The sequence below is a fragment of the Patiria miniata genome, unplaced genomic scaffold, assembly GCF_015706575.1.
Source record: "Patiria miniata isolate m_02_andy unplaced genomic scaffold, ASM1570657v1 HiC_scaffold_23, whole genome shotgun sequence".
Classification (NCBI taxonomy): Eukaryota; Metazoa; Echinodermata; class Asteroidea; order Valvatida; family Asterinidae; genus Patiria; species Patiria miniata.
In genome coordinates, this window is record NW_024037062.1 from 8878454 (window position 1) to 8894175 (window position 15722).

The 15722-nt window shown below is 40.0% G+C and overlaps 1 protein-coding gene across 1 annotated transcript; it reads right to left on the reverse strand.

Annotated features, from left to right (window-relative positions):
* Positions 1 to 2120: 2120 nt before the first annotated feature.
* On the reverse strand, positions 2121 to 7504 carry LOC119731235. The gene is made up of 2 exons (XM_038204322.1): positions 7406 to 7504; positions 2121 to 3638 (listed from the first exon to the last, which is right to left on the reverse strand). The coding sequence occupies exon 2, from the start codon at positions 3000 to 3002 to the stop codon at positions 2265 to 2267; it is 738 nt and encodes a 245-aa protein (XP_038060250.1). The 5' UTR covers positions 3003 to 3638; positions 7406 to 7504; the 3' UTR covers positions 2121 to 2264.
* Between the last annotated feature and the right edge of the window lie 8218 nt (positions 7505 to 15722).

Sequence of the window (15722 nt, forward strand, 5' to 3'; positions counted from 1 at the left end):
CAGAGAAATGCTCCAAAACACTCCTAGTCTGTAATCTCCTTGACCACTACTAGATGATGGATGTATAAGATTTGAAAAATACATTTTCAGGTTTGCTCACCGAGCCCTTAAAGGGAATGTACCGGTACAACATTTGCTTTTGCTGCAATTTTCAGAAATAAATGGATTTGGAGGATTAGTATGTTATAGAAAATATTGTTAAACTGACTTAATTCACGTTTTGGGCTTGTAGATGCTGGAAAAACCAAGAAAACCTATCATATTCTTGTAGTCTGGTTCCCTGACCCCACTTAAGATGAAACGGAGCAATTAATACACTTTGGGGAACTGTAAGGTCAGAGAATCAGTCTAGCAAGCTTGAACCCCATTCACAGGTGTGTAATCAATTGCAAAGAAAAGTCAGAATAACTAAATATGAAAAAGTAGGAACAGTTTTTGAAAAAAAGCCAGTTTTCTCCAACGCTGGTCGGCCGACCAGCTTTGGAAAAACACAGTTTTTCTTGAAAATGACAGCACACCAGGAGCCATGGTTTTAAAGGATGCCTTAGACTGTCATTCCCTAACAATTCAGTAAGGTATAACGTGATAATTTGATCATTCCGTTCTTTGATGTTTGCAAATGTTGTATCTTCCCTTTAAAAGCTCTGTCGCGGACATAAATGCTGGGATTGCCTAAGTCATAAAACAGGGTACATGCACCTCATAAGCCCAAAGAATAAATGTAGTGTTCAACGATGAACACATCCAAAAAGTAAACATTCAAAGCCCTTGCAGGTGAAGATGAAAGAGTTTTTTTTTCTTCTAAAATAGTCGTTTCTAATTAATTGTGAACGACGATTGAACTTCAGTACCGGGAAGGAATAATTACAGATGAGTACAAACATCGTTAACATTTTTGTTTTGTTAAATAGGATTCCACATCTATACAGGTACATGTTTCGGTTATAATTATTACCATGAAAATAGAGTTGATACAAAGAGATCTCCTTTGTTTTACACTGGTCCCAAAAAATAAATCATTTACAAAATACAATGCACCCCGGAATACGGAAAATATAAGATTACAGATGTAGTCCATTATGGCAAGTAAACGTTTACTTTTTTTTTTTAAACTACATACAATTACTGGTACATGTACTCATGCATTTGAAGTAAATACCGGTTAATATTTTTATCAGGTGGTTTGTGATATTCTAGAGACCGTAAAGCTCTAGATTTAAATATTGTACGTACATGTGTACATGTACACGTACACGTACAACATGTACATGTACATGTACACGTACACTGTACGTGTGGGTGGTCATGACAAATTTGTTGCGCAGTTTAACCCAACCACAAGTACCATATTTGGCAGTTAATTTTACCAGCCCTGAAAAAAAACCTCCAGTTTCCCAAAACTAGAATTACAAAAAAGAGACACTTACTGGCTCACTCCCGATCACAGACTTGTTATATTTTAAATTCATGCACATATGTGGGATAATTTTTCATACATTTAATATTAATTATTTCATATATATACAGTGTAGATACATTACATTCAGCTGATAATTTTTCTGAAATTAATCAGTTATAATAAGGCAGCCTCCGTTTACACTAGAGCTCAACGGGTTAAGAAAGTCACTTTGATTTTTATTTTGTTTTCTTCTTTTGATAGATGGTTATTCCCTTCTTGCAACATAATGCAATGCAAACTTTGTTGAAATTGTTTTTGTTGTTTGTAAAGTTGCCGTTGTTGACTTCTTGAAATATTTCTCAGCGACTGAGAAGTCGAGATGTTGAAAGCCAATATTTTGTTTTTATCCTGAGAATTTACCAGTTAACGCCAGAGGTATTCGCAGGTACGAGCAACAGGTTGAATCGTCTCAGAGTGTTGCAAAATACATAAATGTATGAATTTACATGCACGGTGAGAAGTGTCGTACAAATATTGTACGCATGACTCTCAAGAGCCAGTAAATGTGGTGTTTGACTTAGTTTTAAAATTTGGATGGTGTTTTTCGGCCAAAAATAATCCCATCCAAAGTAAGAGTATGCAAGAGACGTGTATGTAATTGTTTTTAAAATCCCATCTTCGTTTAAACCACCGTTTCACAGACCGTGACCAAAAATTGTGACTTTTCCTTACACGTTGAGCTCCGTGTTCAAAGTACTCTTCAGAAAAAGGAGTACTCAAGACAAAATAATTGTATAAATATGCAAATTTTAAAAACAATTTGATAAATGCGAGAAAAGAAAAAAAATGGCAAAGGAGAAATCTCTCAGCTACGACAAACCTCCGGCGTGCGTATAAATCTCCGCTCGTTTTGGACCGCCTGGCCGAGCGTCGGCGAATGCTTTTCCAGGACCGTCGGTCTCCGTTTGATGAGACGCCCTTTTTGGATGTGCGGCTGACTTCTGCTTCTCTGCAGCTGAACGACGCAGCGTTGCGGCGACGGGGATCCGGCGCTGACAGTCCGGCGGTGCCCCTTCCATTCGGGGCGCAGTTGCTGTTGCCTCGCCCTCTGCTCCGCCGTCATGGTGATGGCCAGGTCGTCCTGACTGACGCGGTAGTCCTGATTGCAAATGGTCTCAATCAACGGCATCTGGACTTCCTTGCGACTCTCCTTACGCAGCAAATGCAGCCATTCTTCCCGTCGCTCCCAGCTTGACGTGTTGAACTTGTAAATCTGGCTGGTTTTGTCTTTAAAGGCAATCTGGAAACTGAACTCCCCGACGGGCGCGATCTTGCCGCCCCTCACGTTGAAGAACCCCCGGGGCTTCTTGTGCGCCTTGTCCGTGTACCACACGATAAACGGGCTGGAGTCGTTGGTGTACAGACACACGTAGACGATCTTGGGCTTCTTTTTGTGTCGTCGCCACGGCTCGTGGACCGATAATTGTCCCTGGAGGATCATCGTGCTCATCTGCGCGCTGGTGAAGAGTGCGTGCATGTCCACTTGGGGACGCGGCGGCCCCGACCCCCGCTTTAGTAATCTGGTTAGGAAGTTGGAAGTCATGGTTGTTTCAACTAATGGACGGGCTCCGCGGCGGTCTGAATCAGCAACAGGCAGCACACGACCACTCTAGGTCCATCCAACAGAAACACCGTCAATTACACTTACAGTCTAATGATATTTCCACGTATACCAAAACCCTGTACAGCGTACATGTGCTTCACAAACTAATCAACAGGAACGTGTCATGTACGAAGTCCTCATTTCCTGAGTTTCTCAACGTCCTCCGTCCAAGGCCGTCAGTTTTGCCACCTTTACGCCGAGTGCCGCTGTGTAGAAATTCACCCTGCATAGATAATCACGGCAGCAAATGCTGTCAAATTCTGCTCCGCCGTTTCACCAACAAAATTTATCCACGGCACATTCTACTCGTGTCAACAGATTTTTTTCAGCATTCGGTGTCTCCCGTAAATTGTATCGACGCCTTCGCTGGAACTGAACTCGTTAATTTCTTGCAGACTGCAGTTATTCCATGAGAAGATATTGGCTTGTATACATTACTGCCCTCGATGATGTTAGTTCAGGCACGGATCTGTCCAGCACGGAGCTGTGTTACTGTTGTGTGTACACACAAGCACTGACACATGCAACTTGCTGTTTTCACGATCTACCCTCTGTGAGCGCTGGAGTGGGAGTGACCTGCACAGGAAAGGAAAGGACAGCAATATAATTATGCACAACAGGACTATTCCATTTTAACCACGGGGAAAACCAAGTGGACCACCAAGGGAGGGATGATCACGACCGCAGTGCATGTACACAGTGAAAAATGGTAATTGGCTGCTGGTAAATCGTGTAAGAGCTTTAGTGAAGGCTTACAATGCCCCGCAATTCACAGCAGGATTATGGTACGGTCCACACACTGCAGGGGCTGATTTTTCAAAGGGAACACCAGCAAATTGTTTCTGACAGCGACTAAAAGTGTTCCTAAATGCTTAGTTATCGTGGCAACCTGAATTATTCATCGACACCCAATTAAACTGAGAATAATCTGTGACACTGTAATGTACATGTACAATGTATTTTGTACAATTTGAAGGCAAATAGGACTGTTTGCTGATTTTTCGTTTGGAGCAACAAAATTACTCAAATTTTACAAAGGGTGCATTTCACAACTAACTCAGCTCAAGAGGATATACATTTTGGGAAATCAGAGAAAACATGTATGCACAATTTTTGGTTTCACAACTGGATTCTGTTGCTATTTCGTTACAGAAATGTGCCCGCAGGCACACTTTTTTAAAACCACCTTCAATTAATGTTTTCTTCCAAACGATACCATTTCTGGCGGAATAATTTCACAGGGTATTTGATACCAGTCCTATCGTCACTTTGAACAAGGCTTTTCACGTTAAATCGCTAGGTATAAATTGCAAATGTTCCAACACGCCTTTAATGTAGAAGATTTTAACATAAAAAGTACCATCACTCTGTCCTGGTTACACACACACGTCCGACCATCATGTTTGAAATGCAAACAAAACTTATGCAAAACGTTTGCTGATCTATTCTTAATTCAGTAATTGCACTTGAGATTAAAAAGGAGCACTGTTAAACCAGTTTCACAGATAAAATGTAATCATAATCAGTCAACTTCGAACATCAATCCCAACTGAACTGATTGTGTTTTTGTCCAATCCTGTTTGCCCTGGCTTACACCGCATTATGGGGAAGTTTTTTTTTTATTAGGCAACTTCGGACCAAGTCATGGGGACTTTCTGCTGTCCCCACAGCGTTTTCGGTCCCCATAAATGCCTCGTACAGATGGGTGTACATGTATGTCCCTACAACTACAAAACAAGACAATATGGGGTTTTTCACACACACTGCACATAACCCAAACTTTTTGAAAATTCCACGCCATTCTCTCATCCATAACATATTGTTGGCAAGAAAAAAAAAACCCACACCTTATTCAAACTTTTGTTCACCGTGATGACGTAAAGTACAAATACTGCACGCACCAACGCTCGCATTTCAGGGTGATTTTTTTTTGGCGGTAAATTCACGTTTCAGTGCTCAGGATCACTAAAGAATGCTTTAGAAATTTTTCCTTTTTGTATATTTTATTTCCTCTCGGGCTTAGCTTATTGTTGTGGTCAGTGCACCAGAAATTATAAAAGTATGAATGACCACGCACCTATTTTAAATAACCTTGCCAAAGTTTGCATGGTATAATCTGCTGGACAACAATGGATATTTCTTTATCTTTTTTGCCTTGTGAAAAGTTTATTGGCCCCCGAACGGCACACGCACAGCACACATGGAACGGTGATAACTTAGAATACAAACAAACTGACCCATATTTATGCGCACTAAAGAGTGCAACTTTTTTGAAAATGTAAGTCGCAAAGATCTGCCACACAAAAACGTCTTTTGTTTTGGCCTGGTGTGTAATGATCGTTATTCAAATTGAAACATTTATATAATAATGTAAATTTGAATGTTTTTAAAACTCAGTTGCTGAAAAAGTCTCATGCAATACTGAAGTAACAGACTTTATCAAAACAAAATTCGTCAAGCATCAAGTCAGAATTGTATATTATATCAATTGATACAAAATGGAACAATTTTAAGAGTGTTCCAAGCACATGTGCCGGTATGTCACATGGACGATCATTCTATAAATTTAGGGTTCAAAGTGTGACATTTTTCCTGTCCCTGTTACCTTGGTTCTTTGTAATTTGCCATTCAAGTATCATTAAGAATGACTTCAGATATTTTTTTTTATGTATTGGGGAGGTAGTTTGCTAATGCTATTCATAATCACTCTTGGAGGATGACTGCATTAAGGAGTGCATCAGAATTATCAAATCATAGATGTCAGATGTAACAGGGACACGAAAAAAAAGTGGACCCCAAATTTACTGAATGATAGGTAAACCATGGAGCCATTATAAGGACAACATGTACATGTAACTCTCAATTGTTCCCCATAAGTTGACTGAAATACAGAACAGCCATAACCTCAAAAAGTTTGATACAAAATTTCCTAATGAAAAACAAGTCTCTTTGTTTTGGCCCTGTTCCAAGCATGTTGCAAACCACCAGGGACCTTGCGCAAAAACATGGGATATGACTTCTTCTTCCTACGCACACAAAACTCTAGACCTCCTGCCAACAGACGCAGTTCAACATCATAAAAAAGCTGTTTATTCCAAATTTTCTTCACAACAGTTACAACAGTTTTTGATGGGTTCTCCTAAACAACACTACCGGTGATCCCTGCCAAGAATTCGGGCAGTAACATCCTTCAAAATTGAATTTCTTTGGGCTTTGCGTCCGACCACAAAAAGAAAAATTGATCAGCATTTTTTATTTTCCAGAACTTGTGCAACATTGGTGTTTCATCTTCCGCTGCCAAAACGTGATCAGCATTTCAGAAGTTTGTTTTTCATTTATTTTAATCGGGTTCTTCCTTAGTGAAGAGAAATCCGTGGGAGATTTCTGGCTGGGGGAGTAGGAAGGAAAGAGCTTGGTCATGGTATTGATATGAACAAATTTGGAAAGGAACAAATCGGTCGGAACAAGGAGAAATTTTGGGTCTGATACTACATTGTAAAGTCAACTTTCAATCACTAATACTCACAATTCATCAATGCTTTTCAATTATAAAAGATAGGGCCTAGGTGTTTAAAGGGACTATACCTCATTTGCTCTTGCTGTAATTTTCAGAAATGGATCGATTTGGGGGTTAGTATTTTATAGCAAATATTGTTACACTGAAGTTTTGTGTTCGAGATGCTGGGAAAACCAAGAAATGCAATCGTGTTCATGTCGTCTGGTTCCCTGACCCCACTTAAGATGAAATGGAGCAATTTATACATGTAGACGTCAAAAAATTGTTTAAGTTCAGGGAACCAGTCTAGCTGGCTTGTACCCGTTCAAAATTGTGTAAATAACTGCAAACAAAATGCAGACTAACTCAATAAGGTAAATTGAGGGCAGTTATGACCAAACCATCGCAATGTCAATGGAACCTATAGATGCTTTGCGTCATGAAAAAAGAAGATGCATTTTCAGAGTTTTCTCAAAAAATATATCTGCTGAGTTGAAATTGCAAACGGTAAGTTCTTTAATAACCTGCTTCCGATTTAATATTGTTCTTTAAATCAGCAAAAACACAGTTTTTGCAAATTGCTTCCATTACCTATAAAAAAAACCCAAATAAACAGACTTTTGAAGAGAATTTAAACTGTGTATTGCGTAAACAAAATTTTGAAAAAAAAAAATGATGCTGACATTTTTGAGCACGAAATGAATGGCCTCGCCAAGTACACGAGACATTGGAAAACTGTACATGCAACTTTCCTAACCGCATTATCTAGAGCCTTACTTTATCACACTGACAATTAATCCGGGCCTTGACCACTTGATAAGAAACACAAAGAACTTAATGCACTTACTATCTGGCGAGTGTCCTCATCAGTCAAACAGATAAAAAGGTTCTCGACAGGACTAATTTGTTCGGCAGATAAAATGGACGATACGGAAAAGTCATAACGACAGGAGATCACTAATCTGATGCTTTTAGAATAAAGAAAGAAAAAAATATATGTTTGGTGTTAGTCTGGCAAAATGAGACAGAATTGGGCACAGACCATGATGGAGAAAAAAGCAAAAAAACTGAACAGTAATGAACTTTTTCTGATTTTCAAATTTATTGATAATTGTTATGTTTAAAGGGAAAATACAACATTTGCAAACATCAAAAAATAAAACTAACAAATCATTTTGAAATACCTTGCTGGACTGTTAGTGAATGACAGTGTAAAGCACCCTGTAAAATCATGGCACCTGGTATACTGTCATTATCAAGAAAAGTGCTATTTTTGTATCAATTTCCAACGCTGGTCGGCCGACCAGCGTTGGAAAAAACTGGCTTTTTTTCAAATACTGGCCCCAATTGACCATCGCACTTGTTTGCAATCGATTACACACCTATGAACGGGTACAAGCCAGCTAGACTGGTTCCCTGACCTTACAATTCCCCAATGTATGTAAACTGCTCTGTTTTGTCTTATATGGAGTCAGGGAACCAGACTACAGGAAAATGATTGTTTTTCTTGGTTTTTATAGCATTTTCGAACCCAAAACCTCAAAAAAGTCAGTGTAACTATATTTGCTATATATATTTCCAACCCCCAATTCCATCCATTTCTGAAAATTACAGCAAAAGCAAATATGTATATTCCCTTTAAGTATCGGTACGCATATTTTTGAAGAAATAACAAACGAATCACAGAATAACAGTGTATTTTATAAAGAGAAACACATGTTTCATTTTCATGGATATAAAACATGAATGTTACAGGCCTTTTTCTCAGTATTTTAGTGTTTTGACATGTCCATAAATGTGAACTATAAACAGCCATAACTTGTCAATGGCATGTCCGATTGACGTGCAACAAACGGTATTCTATGTATCATTTTATTCTCTTTCCTAGTCTATGTAACTGCAAACCCTCATTTCAAATTCTGCCCAGTTCTGTATCATTTCGCCAGAACGCCTCACATATCAGGAACAATTGAAATAGCAAGGAATTTAGAAAGCAGTGCTTACAAATGTCACACCCGCTTCACAAAATTTGAAGAAATTTCACAAAATTACACATAATAGAATTTCCTGGTCTTGATTTTCAAAAAAGGAAAAGCTGCACTCTTTAACTATTTTGAAATGGCGCCTGGGAATACAATTATGCATGTAAAATATTTTAAAAATTTAAAACAGAATTTAGCAGCTAAACAAAACTGTCCAAAAATGTTAGGAGGGTTCCATTGCGCAGTAGCACAACCATTATATTCTGGACATCACTTCTACGGAAAATATAAATTCCTAATTTTCTGTGTGTCATATTCCTAAAGATTCTTTTCACCAATTTGTCAAGATATTTTATTTTAACTACAGATACATGTAATTTGTGCTCTGGGGGTCATTAGAATCAACGTCTTATTGAAACAAACTTCCACGATGCACTAATGAATTTGACCTTTCGGTGTTTTATTTTCACTCACACATAATAGTGTTTCTACTTTAGGCATCTGCAACCATTGTGGGAAAATGGCACTTATTTTGGGGTTGTTTTTACGCACAAACAGATCCGTATTATGCAAGGGCGTCGCCAGGATTTTTTCTAGAGGGGGGCAAAACATATTTTTCCCAAAAAATTCCTGTATTTCTCAACATATTCTCGATTTATCAGTTTTAGAGGGGGGCAGGGACATTTTGCCCCCCCCCCCAACTCTTAAATTTACACGTACATGTATCTTTGCACGTACAGATTAAGTAATACAACAAAAATAGCATGGAAGAGTGACTAGCGGAAACAGCTAGCTGGGAAATTCCCCTACATTCCCATTCTACACAAGCAATAATCCGTCAAAAGTTACGGAAACATAAAACTCAAACATGTTTAACAAAACTTCCTGGTGGAATTCACTCAACCACCGCCGCCATTATCGCCAATCCTTTCTAAAGTGTCGGAAACGATTTTCAGTTCGTTTCCTTTTTGCATTTCGCTGATAACACATTTCAGAGTGGATGAAATAACACGGATGTGAAATGTAATGCAAAATTTTAGTGTCCCCATTTTCTTTTCCTGGATTAAATGTATTGATTCTGTCCCAACCCTAGCTAAAATGTTGACTGGAGTTTACTTACTTAGATATGTTTACACCAGACACAATTTGTCCCCTATAGCAGTGTGGGTGTTTATAATTGCATTTAGGGTAGTGGGCAGAGTCGTCAATTTGTCTCTGTCCTTCACGGAAAGCTTCCCCTGTGGCAAGCTGGCAGGCCAGGGTGGACAGTGGGCAACACCCTGTCCAAGAATTCAACTCCCTCATGCTCACATTTCAGCTTGTAAACAATTCATTTGTGGTCTGCATTTACAACCAATAAAATCAAGGCCTCACTAAAGGGGGATGGGGGGGGGGGGAGGGGGGGGAGGGATGGGGTGGGAAGTTCACACCCCTTCCTCATAATTTGTTTTTGTCGTCAGAGTGGTCCTGTCGGCCAAATTTCGCGTGTCGGCAAATATGCTGCAACAAAAAGCGCCACCAATAGTGCCAAAGTTTATCCACTTTGAAAATCTCCCCCTTTCCCCCACCCCAACTATGTTGATTTTGTGGTAGCTGCATGACCAGAAAAAAACCTTGTCTGTTTTTAATGGGGGGGGGGGGGGGTAGATGAGTGTGGCCGACTTCTTCAATGTAGGTTTTGGGCTCAAAATTCTGTGACCACACACAGTTAAATTACCGGACCTAAATGTACACGTGTACAAGCACGCCTCAACCCCCCCCCCCCCCCCCCCCGAAAAAGATTAAACCCTACCCAATCTTTTGAAGTCCTTTTCATACGAATACAAAATCGTTGCGACAAGGAAAAGAAGAGGTTTTATTTTCTGATGAATGACAGTGTGTGTGGGAAGACTTCAAGGTGAGCTGTGATGTCATTCACTGTGTGGTACGCAAAGCATGGAGGGGGTACACAGGGTTCCCAGTCACTCTGGAAATCAGGGGGAAAAAAACCTCGAAAATGAGTTTCCATTTTTGTAGTTGGGGAAAAACTCAGGGAATTTGGGAGAACTGCAGACTGTGAAGGGAGCACATAGGGTTCCTAGCCACTCTGGAAATCAGGGGGAAAAACCTCAAAAATGAGTTTCCATTTTTCCAGTTGGGGAAAAACCTCTGGGAATTTGGGAGAAACACAGACTGTGAAGGGGGCACACAGGGTTCCCAATCACTCTGGAAATCAGGGGGAAAAACCTCAAAAATGAGTTTCCATTTTTCCAGTTGGGGAAAAACCTCTGGGAATTTGGGAGAAACACAGACTGTGAAGGGGGCACACAGGGTTCCCAATCACTCTGGAAATCAGGGGAAAAACCTCGAAAATGAGTTTCCATTTTTCCAGTTGGGGAAAAACTCGGGGAATTTGGGAGAAACACAGACTGTGAAGGGGGCACACAGGGTTCCCAATCACTCTGGAAATCAGGAAAAAAAACCTTGAAAATGAGTTTCCATTTTTCCAGTTGGGGAAAAACTCAGGGAATTTGGGAGAAACACAGACTAAAGGGGGTACTCGGGGTTCCCAGTCACTCTGGAAATCAGGGGGAAAACCTCAAAATCAGATTCCATTTTTCCAGTTGGGGAAAAACTTTGGGAATTTGGGAGAAACACAGACTGTAAAGAGGGCACACAGGGTTCCCAGTCACTCTGGAAATCAGGGGGAAAAACCTCAAAAATGAGTTTCCATTTTTCCAGTCAGGGAAAACTCAGGGAATTGGGGAGAAACACCAAAATCAGGGGAAAACTCTGGGAATTTGGCAGTGACCCAGAAAGGATTTTGCCAGTTCGATGTACATACTGTACATGTATGCATCTTTTTCCTGGCCAAGTTGTGTTCATTGATTGACTGGCTGCATGTTGGCTTTTTAGAGTTAATCTTGAATATAACACACCTCTACTGTGTATTATCAGGGGCCAATTTCACGGTGCTGCTAAGCACAAAAATTTGCTTAGCACAAAAGAAGTCTGGCTTTATATAAAAGCAGTTTACGAGCCAAAACTCCATGTGATGTATATTGCTCGTGATTGGTATTTGGCTGTTGTTTGCTTAGCATGAAAATCACATTGAGTTTTGGCTTGTAACCTGCTTTTATAAGCCAGACTTTTTTTGTGCTAAGCAAATGTTTGTGCTTAGCAGCGCCGTGAAATTGGGCCCAGTATTTTACGAATGTACGGGTGCTTTGCTGCAACCACCTCTTGACTTCCCAGCCACCTCGTTAAAGGGAAATATATTTCTCATGCATTCATGAACATTTCTCAGGGAAATATAAGGGAAAAACTCAGAGAATTTTGTTTTCATATAGCGCTTGGACCCTGACAGTGACACATCTGCATTGGCGCTCATGCAAAAAAGAGACCAAAATCCCGACCAAAATGGTTGGGACACTTGGAAATAACCGTAGCCCCCAGCTGATGGAGCACACATCATGCAATGAGACAACACTGAACAGGGGCCCGGCTTACAACGGTCTAAAGTACTTCACTGTATACTAATACACATCAGGGAACCTCACATTGAAGCTTTTTCAAAACGAATCAGCTATATATTTTTCAAATCTGAAATACTTTTATGTCACATCACCAATGTTACAGAGTTTTGCTAGAAATCTGCTTGAAAAAAATTAACTCTGCTAAATTTTCTGTCAAACTCTTTTGTTTTCAAAAAAAAATCTGTCAAATTTTGCCGAAATTCGGCTAAAACGGTCACCCTGCTTGGTGGTCGAGTGGTGAGATGTCTGCACTAGTAAGCAGGAAGTCATGGTTCGAGTCCCACCGAGGTACCGTACATGTAAGCTTGTCATGTGACAACACTCCGTATTCAGTTTATGAAAATTACTTTAGTAAATGGCATATTGAATGCGAACCTTCAAAAAGGAATTATTTTTCACATTACCAACAGCTTTTGGACGGGACAATCAACCCCCCCCCCCTTCCAACAATCAAAGTGAGAAATTCATTCCGCCACAAGGCCATAAAGAACGGAGCGACGACGGACAAAATTGAAATCCGAGGCTGTGCTCATCTGTCGCAAAGCCACATATCTCCGCAGGACCGCAGCCGTTGTCATGGCAATCACTAGGAAACAACAGACTGCAGAGCCACAGAAAATCAATCAAGCTGGCGGGGGCTTTTTAAGACCGAAGTCTTGGAAAATATCAAGGGGCAGCCCTTGAAAGTATCAGATGTAAAGGCCAAAAGACGAGGCTCCTTGTTTATCCTTCTGGGCGGGAAGGAACTCGCGCTGCTCTATCACTCTCAATCTCTGTCCGATAATCAGCCCAGACTAAAGGTAAAGGACACCGGTTTACTCTTAAAAAAAAAAAACATGTATTTTTGCCAATTGAAGGAACAATACAATAAATCTGAAGCAGGTTATTATTAAAAAACTAACCTGTCAAAAATTCAGCTCAGTAGATTTTTTTTTTGAGAAAAATGCAAAAAATGCATGTTCGTTTTTCTTGACACATAGCATACATGTAGCTTTCCGTTGAAAGTGCGAAGGTTTGGTCCTTACCATCATGAGGAAATGACGGTGATTCCTATTTTTCTAAAAAAAATGACAGCATACTAGGCGCAGTGATTCCACAGGAGGATTTCCCCATTATTTACTTACAATTAAGTAGGATATTTCAAATTTTTTGACAGTTTCATTTTTGGAAGTTCGCATAATTATGGTGTCTTGCCAGATACATGTTCATGGAATCGCAATCAATAAATCAGTGCATTGTATCAAAGCTTAAAGCTATAGTCCATCATTTGCAGCCATCCGAAAAAGTAACTGGCGTATTATTGTTGAAAAACATACTTGGTTGAAAGATAGTAAGGGGACTTAACTCCCTGTGAAATTATTCTTTCTGGCAAGCTGTCATTTTGAAGTAATCAACGAAAGAAGGCCTTTCCAACGGTGCGTCTTAAGACGCACCGTAGGAAAATTTAAATTATTAGTTCGTTTTGTTGTTCGGCGCAGCGCGCGCAAGCATTGGCACGACGCACAGGCGGTTGCTATAATTTGTCGGATCAGTGCGCGACATCGCGTATAGCTGCAATTCAAAACAATTCAAAACATGATTCAGCAACTTTTGATTTGAAATTGAGATCCTAGAATGCTGTTTTTCTCGGAATACACAGCTGAAGCTGAGCTGAAACTTCATCAGGTTAGTTGCTCAGTATCCTTCATTAGATTTTGAACACTTTTGTTGCTTCAAACGAACAAAATGCACAAATTACAAATGATGGACTATATCTTTAAAGCTCAGCTCTACATGTGCTCTTCAACATATATTCATTTTTTTCCTCCCTAAAAATTTTTCAGTTTGTATGTTTTATTGTAACAGTAAAACTTATTTTTCTTTCATTTTGGACATTTTCAACTCCCTGAAAATATAATTTCATTTTTGCTCACTCTTGCCCCCATAATGCACACACAAAAACAGGACTGAATTATTCGGCTGCAACTAATTCAAAATTTGTAAGGCAATTATTCAGTAACTAAACGCACATGGATTTTTTTTTGTTCGGTGTCTCATTCGAAAGTAAATAACTTTGATATTACTGGAAAAAAAGCAATTTAAAAACACATCTATTTTTCAGTGGTGAAACTCGAAGATAGCACGGGGAGACACCTTTAAAATTTCCAAAATTATGTCATGAAAATGTCAATATTTTCTAAAATGTCCAAACTTAACAAACAAACAGAATCATCAAAATTGGTTATACTGTCCAAAAATTAAATTTCCACCTGGGCACAACTTAGGGCCTACAACCAAACTTGTTAAACTCGGATATTTTTTTCTGTAGATTTCAGTGTAAACTTTTCCTCATCTATGTTGCAAGTTTGAACTACCAACATTTGTTGTACGTTCAGCACACAAGACAACTTGGAACAACTCAATCAACCAGCTCATCTTGAATGCGACCAAAAGAATAAACCAAACAACCAACCAACCTTCAGAAAAACTGAATACATTTATTTTCTTGCCACACACCTTTCATCAAGAACTTACCGAGGCAACTTAATTAATTAAAAACAAAGTCCCCAGTGGAATAAAAGTGGAAGGCCGCACACGTTTTAAACGTCTCAACCATTTTGCGTTGTGTAATTTCCATTTGCCGAGTGTTTGTGCTTGCCGCAACGCAACACTCGAGTTGGCGCTTTTCGCAGTCCCCGGAGAAACTGGCGTTTTCATCAGCAAGTCCAGTGGGGCGCGGGCAATCAATCTTTTCTTGGATGGGATTTTAATAACTACTCGGAGTGGACAGGCCAAAAAAATAGACAACTTATCACGCAAGACATACTCGGACAATTACATTTTGCAAAATAAAACTAAACAAGCATGAGCAACAAGAAATTACTTTTTTTTTTAATATGGTTTTTCGAGATAGATTGATTGCATGTGACGAGGGGAAAGTTTTCACACTGCAAATTAGCAAAAGTTGCATCCATTTCAAATCCGGCAAATTTTGTTGCGGCCTTTACGTCAACTCAGTGGAAACATACTGGACAATGTCACAGGGCACATGGTCTAGGGGATCTGTGCACCAACAAAAGGGGGCGCTTTTTTACCACTTTTGAGGGCTTCGTGGATGGGACACAGAGCGTGTGCGTACTGTGCTGTACTGGTTTGCGCGCCAAGTAGGCAGGACTTTCTGATATGCCAAAGCTATTAGCCACAGCGTCTTCATGTAGGCGACATCAGCGCGCAAATACATTCAAACTGAATTTGCGATGATCCTTTTCTGGCCGTTGAAGGGGTACTTGTGCACGGAGCCCATACAGAAGTGCTTCAGCTGTAAACAACAAATTGTTGATGAAATTTCTTTTCAATGGACTCGACTAAACTGACATTCCAACCCACTCAAAAGAACAGTCCTACTACAGAGGGCAATCTAAAATGCACCCTGAGCCGCTGACGAAATAGCAACAGGCTTCGATTCCTGAAAGTCTCCAGAAGAAAGGGTAGGGAGTTGAGAGGCAGCCGCTGAATCTCGTACGCTATGTCAAACCCTGGTGTGAGATGGGACAGGATATGGGGAGGGGGGGGGTTCCTCCTCTCAACTCTGATACTATCATCAGGACACCCAATCTTCCCCGCAGTGTGTGAAGTCAGTCGCGCCAAATGCTCATCGCTACCGATAGATCAAGAGTCAGACAGGCAG